The sequence below is a fragment of the Orycteropus afer genome, unplaced genomic scaffold, assembly GCF_000298275.1.
Source record: "Orycteropus afer afer isolate SDZICR_OR568_19922 unplaced genomic scaffold, OryAfe1.0 scaffold00059, whole genome shotgun sequence".
Taxonomy (NCBI): Eukaryota; Metazoa; Chordata; class Mammalia; order Tubulidentata; family Orycteropodidae; genus Orycteropus; species Orycteropus afer.
In genome coordinates this window covers 1,203,021-1,213,616 of record NW_006921646.1, presented here as the reverse complement: position 1 = coordinate 1,213,616, position 10,596 = coordinate 1,203,021, and the positions used below count along the sequence as shown (strand labels likewise).

The window sequence follows — 10,596 nt, the reverse complement described above, 5'->3', positions numbered from 1 at the left end:
AGTCACAAAGACCAAGGCTAGAAGAGCCACACCAAGCAATTTACTGCACCACATGTGCTCTTGAGATGTCCAGAGCTGGAAGTGGGGAGAGAAATCACAAGGTTATAGAAAGAACTGGATTGGTGCTGGGAATGACAGCCTCTCTCAGGTCTGGCTGACATCCCAGCCAGAAAGCCCCAGAGCAAGTCAATACTAAGACCAGCTCTAGGTGGGCCTCCCTCCTGACCCCTCGCTATGGCTCCAGCAGAGGTATGAGAGTGACAATCTCTCCACTCCAGCCTGACTGTCACCAGGACCTGCATTTACTACCATCAGGTAGGAGTGGATAGGCCAGGGGTTAGTCACAGTAGGAAAGGCCAGGTCTAGGGAATGGAAAAAACTGAGTCCCAAACCCAATGCTGCCAGTGACTTGCAGGTGGCTGTGACCAAGTCCCTGCCTCCTTAGAGCTCAATTCTCCTGATCTTCAAAGTAGACACCAACCCTCAGCCTCCCTACAGTATGGCAGGTAAACACACTAACTCTGGGGCTAAAGTGCTTGGGTTCAAATCTCTGCTCTCCCCAAACTAGTTGAGTGAACATAGCTGTTGTTACTTAACCTCTTTGTGCTTCAGTTTCTTCATCTGTAAGGTGGGTTGATACTCTACCTCACAGAATGGTTGAAATGCTTAAGTGGGTTAATCTATATACAGTACTGAGAATATTGCCAGACATGCAGCAAACACTATGTGCTTGCTACCATTAATTATTTCATCCCATGCTGCCACTGTGAGGTGATGGCCATGCCCTTAGAGTTCCTTGGAGGGACAAGTGCATGAAGGAAGAAGAGTCAGCATGCGGGCCTGCCTGGGACACCGTGTGGATCAGTCGGCAGAACTTGGCTCATATTCGGGAAGCTAGGTCAGTTTAGTGCTGGGCCGGGCCCTGGGGAGACGTGTGAGGGACAAGGACCTGGGCTCCTTCCAGGAATGGCTATAAATGAACTTTACAGACTGGTTACCAGAAGTGCCTCTGCTTCCTTCCCTCCAGGGACAGGTCAGCTGGCAAAGGGTAGCATGTAAGTGAGCCCAGAGACAGAAGGGGTGTCAGGCTGCCTGTCCTCTCTTCCTTCTTCACCTCCAAATTTGAAGGTAGGATTGGATTTGCCAAACAACTGTGCTATCCTGCCCAGTAACCAAAGGAGACTGAAGATATCAACTCATCCATGGGCTTGTTTCTGGTCCCACCAACTTCTTTTCTCCCAGTGGGGCTCACTCTGTGCTGCATTACAGCAGAGCTAGGAGAAGGCCTAGGCTGTCTTCTCAGGCACAGCCATTCACCATTAGGCCTCAGTCCTTCTCACGCTAGAGCCTCACCCCAGCAACCTCAATCCTTCCCCATCATATTATAGCTATACAGGTACCTTTTAGAAGTCTTTACCCTATGTCCTGTCCCTCCATTCCCTGAAATGGGCACTTCAGGCCTGCAAGACAGGAGCCAATGTGGGAGAGGCACTAAGAGTCAGGGAATGACTGAGCCAGGCAGAAGCCCAAGCGGGTGAGCCAAGATTTGAGCAAACTGACTGATGGCACTGAATGTGGAGCCAGCCGGCTGTGCCTGGGGCCCACACTGAAGGTCAATTAGAGTGTTAATCATGCCCAGCACTGCCCCAGCCTGGTAGAATGCTTGGCCAAGAGTCCAACAGAGAGAGAGAGAGAGAGAGAGTATTAATAACTAGGCAGTGAGGGGCACTGCTGTGGGGACGTCCTCTGAGACAGGATGAGCTGAGCAAGGAGAATCTCCTGGGCACTCTCCTGAAACCAAGCCCAGGATGTCCACAGGGGCTGCATGTCCAGCCCAGAGACCCAGTGTAAGCCTGAGATCTGGAAAAGCCACCTGGAGGAGGGTAATGGGAGCAGCAGGTAGAGGAGAAGGACTGGGCCCAGAGGATAAAGAGACCCCTGCATCACATCCAGCTCTGCTCCTGGATAGCCAAGGACAGTGGGCAAATCATCCCAGGCCTCAGTTTCCTCATTTACAAAGTGGTGGTGAGAATGTGACCATCATGGTAATAATGTTAGAAATAATAGAAAATCACATTGATCGAGCCCTTTGTTCTGAACACTGTACTGTTTCACAGGGCTTATCTCTATTTTTGTCTCTAACAACTCCATTAGCTAGGTATCATTATCATCCTGTTCCACAGATGGGGAAACTGAGGCCCAGAGAGGTTTAGTCATTTGCCCAAGGTCACACAGCAATTATGTAGCAGAGCCATGAGGCAAACAGATGATGCACATTCCTATTCCCCAACCTCCCTCAAGACAGTGAGTGCCCCAGTGGCAAGGAATGCTCTCTTCTTGTTGGACCTGGGCTTGATGTACCCAAAGGGAGGAAGGAGAAATGCCAAGAGCAGTTAAGACACAGTCTCTGCACTCGAGAAACTTACAGCTATTTCTATTGTTTGATTTTTTTAAATGTTTTAATATTTAAATTCAAGAAGTACAAGATGGTGTTGTGTGAAAAGCCTCTCTCACCTCTGCTCCTGGAGACAACCAGCTTCTTATACTAGATTATTCCAGAAGTAATCGATGCATATTTAGTCATGGTTAACTACCAGTGAGGAACCTGCTCTGGGCATTGACTGGGGCTGTGTGGGCCTTTCCACGGCTGCTTCTCCCAGGACACCACCTGCCTAATACGATTTCTACCTTCCTCTTCTGCTTTCAGAGGCCCTCAGTGAGAGCACACAGACGGGAAACCACTACACTATGACAGCAATAATGGCCAAGAAGGAGAAAGCTGAGGATCTCTGACAGCTCTGAGTTGTGTCCAAGAGCCGCTATTTCCCCTCACACCTCCCTCGTGCAGATTGTTTCAGGCACTCTACTCCCTGTGCCACGTCATGGTTGTGCAAGACAGTACAGATGCTGGGAATACAAGAGTGGGCGTGCAGCTGGAGCCCTTCCTGCACCAGGTTGGAGGGCACCTGAGTGTGATGCAGTATGATGAACACACAGTGTGCAAGCCCCTTATCTCCCAGGAGCAGAGGTTCTATGAGTCTCTGCCACTGGCCATGAAGCGGTTTACCCCTCAGTACAAAGGTGAGTGTCTGGGAACCAGGCCTCACTGGGCTGCCAGGCTTGTCTGCACACACCCACCACTTCCTCAATGCTCTGGAAGTGTGTATAGGGTTGCTATGGAGATGTGCCCTCTCCCACAGCAGTGATGGCCTTAATTGTCCTCATTGCTCTTAACTCCTCAAGCCTCCAGGTCTCAAGTTGAAGGTCATTTGACTCCCGAGAATTAGCTCAAGCCACCAGGCATTGAGGAATTGAGATTGGGATAGAATGATACCCCAGCCCACCCTGAAGAGCCTTCTGGTCTGTGCCAGGGGGACATGATGGCCAGGTTATCATGGATGATTAAACACAGGATGGGTGGAGGGCTCCTTAACCTCCCTCAGGAGGCCCAGGCCTGGGACAAGATGTGAAGGAGAAATGAGCAGCAGGTTTAGGAAAAAAGAACTCCCACTCTCCCACAGAAAGGGGCAAAGATGGGGGAATGGGCTGCCTTCCAGGTGTAGCTGGGGAAATTACTGTGACCACTAGTGTGTGGTCTGCACCTGAGCATAAAATGGGTTCTGGGGACAGAGGACTTCATTAACACCTCCCACCTGGCATCACCTCAGCCTGTGGGCTCTGCCTCACCCTCACCACAGGGGGGGTAGGTGGTCAGCTACATGGGCTCTTCTAAGGATGCTACGAGGGACCCTGACCCAGTTCCTTCCCGATTGGCTTAGAAATACCATCTCCTGTGTGAAGCCCAAAGGCAGGTGATAGAACATCCATCCCTACAGGCAGTGATACTTTAGTTATGATACCTCGGCTCAAATTAATTTATCAAGTTAGCAAAGCCCCAAGTGGGTGGTCAATTAGAGGGCTAATTAAGGGTTCATCAAGCCTAGTGTTTGCCTCAGCCTGTTCAGATCCTTGGACAGGAGTCCTACAGGCAGGAGGGGGACTATGGAGGCCTCCAGATCCTGGTGCCGACTGTTTCATCCACACCCAGCCTTTGGTACATGAAGTTCACCAGGCTCAGGGTGTGACTCTGCCAGGAGGCCAGCCAGAGAGACAGACAAGGGCCAGGGGAAAGGCCTTCTTTAAAGGATTTTAGACTTCATGGCTGCAAGTTTCTGCCCTCATTGTCTCAGTATCTGTGGTAAAGGCAATGATAATATCGGCATATACACAGGTCTAAGGCTCTCTTTCCTCAAGGGGGGTATGGGGGAGGCCATGACATGATCGGTGTGCTGCCTGTACAGGTCTCCTCTGTCCTCCAGCTCTGACTTCCCCTGGGGCCCTTCAAATCCACAGGCTGGGTATTGCCCAACCAGTTGTGGGTCATTGCCCATCTTGTCAGAGCACCCACTGGAATTAATGCCGGTCTTTTCGTGACTGAACTCAACCCAGCAAAGGGGTGGCAGGACCTTACATGGGGCAGCCTCCTGCCAGCAGCATTTCACACTTGTTCTACACAGCTCTGTAGTTGAGAGAGATGGCCAGGGCAACCACAGGCAAAGCAGGCAAGTCAGACAGGCTGGGCCAGTCTTCTGGTGACCCACACTGACCCTCCAGCCCTGCTCCATGTCTCCATGGGGCCCATACCTTTCTGAGAGGGAGGGGAGCCACTTATGGGTGGCTTCAGGTGCTGGTCTACTGTCCAGACCTCCACTTCTTCTGCCCTCTTCTCCCTTGCCCATCCTGCGTACCACCCCCTAGGGGCTCTACTAACTCAATAAATTAACTTGAGCCAGGGTGTCATAACTAAAGTATCACTCCCTACAGGGCTACTCCACCACCTGCCTCCAGTCGGGAGGGAACTGGGTCAGGGCCTCTCGTGGCATCCTCAGAAGAGCCACATAGCTTATCACCTATCCCACCTATGGTGGGTTAGGCAGAGCCCACAGGCTGGGGTGATGCCCAGGTGAGAGGTTTTAATGAAGCAGAAACACTGATTCACTGACCAGAACACAATTCATGAGGCACCACTGTCCAGGAACCAACTAACAAAATATGCACATTTAAGGGGACTAGAGAAAGGCCTAGAACCAAGACCCTCACATTCCCAGACACCTGGGGAGAGGCAGGAGGAGAGGTACTCGGGTCAGGATGCAGGCAGGAAAGGGCTCTCAGGCTATTCAGGCTTCTTGTTCCACCTGGTAAGTAATAACCTCAGCTAACCATTAGTCCTCACTGTGTGTCAAGCACTACTATCAATAGTCATCATGTGCTAATTCATGTAATCCTTACAACAACCCTCTGAGGCAGGTACGATTATTAGCCCCACCTCACACATAAGGCAACTAAGGCACAGAGAGGGTTTCCTGAGTTGCCTGAGGCCACACAGTCAATGAGAGGTAGGGCCAGGATCAAACCTTGGAATCTGGCTCCAGAGTAGATGTTCTTGGTCACACGGGCTTGCCTGCTCCCACCTACACAGTTACTGAAGAGATGGACTCCTAGGATGTCAGTGCTCAGGGAGTTGTCTAACCCAATGAAGGAGGGATATGACTTTCCTGGGGTCAGTTATTAGAACTTCAGGTCAAGGAGACTCCGATGCCCATGAGGCTGCCATGGGGTCTCCCTTTTCCTCCCCAACAGGAAGAGCCCCCTAGAAAAAAGGGCAGTTTTTGAAGGGGCTATGGCACATGACAGAGCACACCCTCTCCCTCCTCCCTGCTGTACACCACAATACTGTCAGGGAGAACGTTAGCAGAGACACCATTCCATTGTCAGAGTCTCACCCTGGGCCTTTCTTAGGGCAGGCATGACAGCATCTGGGGGCTTGGTCCCTCTGCCTCCCTGGGTGCATGAGGACATACTCCTAGGTCCAGTTAGTTAATGACTGAGTCCAATTCATATTATAGACAGTGACATGTAAATGCTCTCGCAAGCTTAAAAATAAATATATGACAATATTCACGGAGACTCGGCCAAACTGAAATTGCTGAGATGCTCTGGGCATGCCAACCGTGGCAGTAAGTGCTCATCTGGGCTGAGGTATTGGGGAGGGGGTGGGGCTAGAGAGCAGGCATCAAAAGGCTCTGGCTGGGCCCCAGCTGGACCCCCTACTCTCCCAATCAGTTAGGCCGGGCGAGTACAAAGACCCTATGAACCTCAAGGTCCCATCCCCACAGATTCTGGGAAACACAGGGCAAGCTGGAGGCCAGGCTGCAGCCAACATGGCTCTTGGTTAAAAGAATAATCCAAGCCCCAAGGCTGTCTCGATCCCACTAACGTGGCTCTTGTCAAGGGTGGGCAGTTTGAGACTATTTGCAAGGGCTGGTCTGCTCTGGGTCTCATACAATGGGGCCCAGTCTTTGGAAGGAAGGGCTGAGCCAAATCATAGAGGGTGGGCATGTAAGAGAGAGGGACGGTCACAGGCACATAGAGAGACAGAAAGAGAAGGCAGGGACACGGTCTGGCTGCACAGCTCTGACAATATGAGAAATAGAAATGACTTCTGGATTTTATTGGTTTGGGGTTATTTGCACCTCTGCTCTTCTCCATTTATTCAGACACTCAGAACTGATGAGATCAGACAAGAGCTGGAGCCTGGAGACGTGGAGAGGGTCACATCTCTTGTCCCTCCAGGGAGCTTTCTGGATCTGGAGCACCCCAACACAGTGGTTTGGGGTGGGCTTGTCACCATAATCTCACAGTAACTGCATAAAAGGAAAGGCTGCAGGGCTTGAACTCTAAAGATACAAAAGGACCCTGCCCTGGATCATAACAATTTCAGGCTCCCCCAGCAGCCAGGAAGCCTCTGAGTTCCCCCTAAGGATAAGTATGGGGGCCAGTGAGTCCTCCTCCTCTTCCACCTAGAGGGATGGGCTCGCTCTGGGGCCTGGTTTTGGTTTCCAGAAAATCAGTCCTCCTCCCTGGAACAAGCACAGAAACTCTCCTCAAGAAACCACTAGAAATGTAAACACCTTTCCTTGCGTTCTTGGCACTCCCAGCACTCTGTGCTGACGACCCTCTCATGAGATGGGGGATAGTGGCTTCTCTGTTTTCTCCCATGGAACGGAATGATCCAGAACAAATGTGACTGGAGATGCACCTGCAGGGTAAACACAAGCTTGACACTAAACCCTCCCAAAGAGTCTTTTTTGGTCAACACTTCACTGTAACAGCTTGTTCCTTCTCATATCCACACATGATGTGGCCCTCTTGCCAACTGTGTGGCCTTGGGCAAGTTATTCAATCTCTCTAGGTCTCAGTTTCCACAGTCAGCTATCTTGCAGGCTTGTTACAACTCAGAGATAAGAAATGAAGAGCACCTAGAATAGTACTGGTGCATAGTAGGCGTAAGAGACAGTAGTTATTACATAACTAATATTACATAATATTGTTACCTATTACTACTACTATTATTTTCTAAACCTGCATCAACCCCTTGCTTTCATAAGCAGAACAGTTATGGTGGGATTGGCCTAGGGATGAAAGCTAGTGTTTGGGCAGCTGTAATATCAGGCTGGTATAGAGTACTGTCATAATTACCGTTACTATTTCACAGGACACAGGAGCCTGAGCTGGGGTGAGGAAGAGTGGAGTTTTTTAGGAGATAGCGAGAACTGAACGTCACTCTTGGGCTGCAAAATTAGGGCACTGGGAATCTGAGATGACAGGACTGGCCCAGGGGGACCACTGAACAAGGCATGGCTAGCTTTGAAGAGCAGCTTGCTGAATTATAGAGCAGCCCCAAAAATGAGTATCTGTGCTGACCAGCCCTGGAGGTCTTGGTGGAGACACGAGCAGGGAAATCAGCTGCCTTTACTGCTTGCTCAGCAGAAATGACCACTTGCTCTGAGAAGGTGACCAAGTGGCCATCTCAGAGACTTCAAGGGTGATTTAAGAAGCTGCTAGGGAGGGGCCTGGAATCCCTGAATCCTGGGTAAGAGGGGGAGAAAAATAACCTGGAGAAGATGGCCACATGCAGCCTCCCCTCTCAGTCAAGGTCCCAGCATGAAACAAACGGTATATTCAAAGGGGTTTAACTAAAGAGAATTTAAATGGACAATTTGCAGAAGTGCATGCAGGATTAAAGGAACAAGTGATGGTGTGACACCCAGGGACTAGCAACACTGAGAAGCTGTTATCAGTCCTAGGCTTAAGCCCAGCAAGAGTCCAGAGGGGAACACAGCCACTACCAGAACCACGGCAAACACGGAAGAACAAGTAGAGTAAATACCGCAACCTTTCTCCTGCTAGTGCCTCCCATTGGCCAAATTCATTGGGAACTCTGAGAGCAAGGAAACTCCCTGGTGCAAGAAGGAGAGTAGACTGTGGAGATGGGGGAGGAACCAAACAATACTCAGAGCATCAGCTGCAGGATAAACAGATAACCAAATATTCTAAAGACATGGATTCTCACAAAACCATTTGTGTGGCTATCTCCTGTGTCACTACCAAGAGTAACATTCTCTCTCCAAAAGAACTCTGGGGAGGCCAGGCACCCACTGGATGCCACACTCCATGGAGGAAGGCTTGGGCTCTGCTACTAGAGCAGAGTCTAAGGAGAGTGACTACAGAAGTGATGATGCCAGAGCTAATTACCAACTTGACCAATGTCCCAGAAGAGATCAATTAGCATGTTTGTTGAATGAATTTCTGTGTTCTCTTCACTTTCACAACCAGTGACTGGAGTAGGATGTTGTGCCTTGATTACAAACAATGATGGTTAGATGCTAACATCCGTTGGGGAAATCCCACAAACCTTAGCTTCATATCAAAGAACCATCTTCACGTGCTGACGCGTCTATCCAAAGGAAACCGTCATGTATTAGTGTTAGAACCAGATACAAGGAAGAGGTAAACGAGGGGCAACCAAGAGGCCTGAGCCACAGAAGGCTGTTTAAGGAAGGCTCCCCCCAAGAAGCTGATCAGTAATGACAAAACGAAGGGGTAAAAAAGATTGTGGAAGAGGCAAAGAGGAAAGGGATGGGCCCCAACTTCCCTGATTGCCACTCTGCAGGCACACTTCTCACTCTTCCTACACTGACCCTCACCAGCACACCAGACAGAACCCCCCTTCACAGAGGACCAGCAGCCCCAATGCTCCAAGGTTGGGCACAATTGGGTGCACTGTGCAGAGGAACTGCAATGTATAGGATTAGCTTTGTTTGAAGCATGAAGGGGCAGTTAAGTGGGATAAACCAGAAGCCATGCCAAGACTGTTGGCCCAAGGCTATTTTCTATAGACTATGAGTTGGCTTTGGGCTGATTTGGGAACAGGATTAGGTTCAAGCTAAACCAGCCCAGTCACCATAGCTCTTCCTGGAGAGAGGAGCAAAGGGAGAGGGAGGAGGGTGACAATGCCATTAAACTACAATTCACAATGATGTCACCCATTTTTCCCCCTCCCCTCTCCTTGTGTTTTGCAGGCACCATCACGGTGCACCTCCAGAGAGACAGCAGAGGCCATCTCAGCCTCATTGCTAATCCACTGAAGGAGAACCAAGGGCCCTTCAAGGTCTCTACTGAGTCGGCTGCAGTGACAATATGGCAGACACTCCAGCAGACCACCGGTGGCATCAGTAGTGGCAACCACTCCCTTGCCCAGTGGCAGCATGCCCAGCTCACGCATTCACTCAAGGAGAGGTGAGGGCTTCTCAGCAGGCTGACAGCATCCAGTGTAGCTCCCACCTGTGCCAAGGGCTGGTGGCTCCCTATTTGGGCTGCAGCTGAGAAAATGAGAAATTCAGATGAAGGCTCTGTCTAGAATAACCAATGTGACCTAAGAAAGAAATGAGTTTTCTTTTATACCACTTCTAGACGGAGAGATTATGATGCATTTTATCTCTGAAGTTGATGCAAAGGCAGCATTCTATACAGAGCAGGTATTTAGTACATATTTGTTTAACTAAATATACCTGTTTCACTGAGACCAAGAAGTGTCTCTAAGGGGAAAAGCTGCAGAGCAGAAACTCTAGAACAGTTTCTATAAAGGAAAAAGTGTGGCTGTTTCTCTCAGAAGTCATCTTTCTTCTTCACCTTTGGGATAGGCCCAAGAGAAGCTAACAAGGTGTAGTGGGCTTGTCACACACAGAAGGCTCAGGACACCAAAAGTCCTTGGAGAGGTTGCCAAAAAACTGTGAAAATGCAAGCTGACCTTTCTCAGATGAAGAGCCTCCTTGGGGACTTTTAAAACATTTATGGGAAAGAAAAAGAAGCTAATACAATGAAAATACCTCCCTTCCCTAAGGAGCCCGGCAAATCTAATTAAGCCTCTTGGCTCGACATCAGGAATTGGGTGCACATTATCTCCATTTCACAGATGGGGAAGCCAAGATGCAGAGAAAGCAGGAAAGGGTGGATGGACAAAGGCTCATGGCTCCCACAGCCCCCATGCTCACCCTCTGTGGCACTGTGAGGTCTCAAAGAGGCCTTAGCATTCATTGATTAACATGGTCCTCACAAATCCTTTTGGGGGAAGGGAAGGTAGATCAGCTCTTGCTACTCCATTACACAGATGAGGGCAGTGAGGTACAGAGAAGATAATGACATGCCGTAGTGACAGAACCTAAAACCCCAACCTTCTGAATTCCCAAGGGTGGG

General features: G+C 49.9%; 1 protein-coding gene across 1 annotated transcript in view; it reads left to right on the top strand.

Moving 5' to 3' along the window:
* The first annotated feature begins 2,882 nt into the window (after positions 1 to 2,882).
* Positions 2,883 to 10,596, top strand: part of LOC103195722 (inositol hexakisphosphate kinase 3) — a 41,233-nt gene continuing 33,519 nt past the window's right edge. The window contains exons 1-2 of the mRNA XM_042780755.1: positions 2,883 to 3,081; positions 9,423 to 9,639. Coding sequence (XP_042636689.1) covers positions 2,883 to 3,081; positions 9,423 to 9,639 — 416 coding nt within the window. The remainder of the gene's footprint in view (positions 3,082 to 9,422; positions 9,640 to 10,596) is intronic.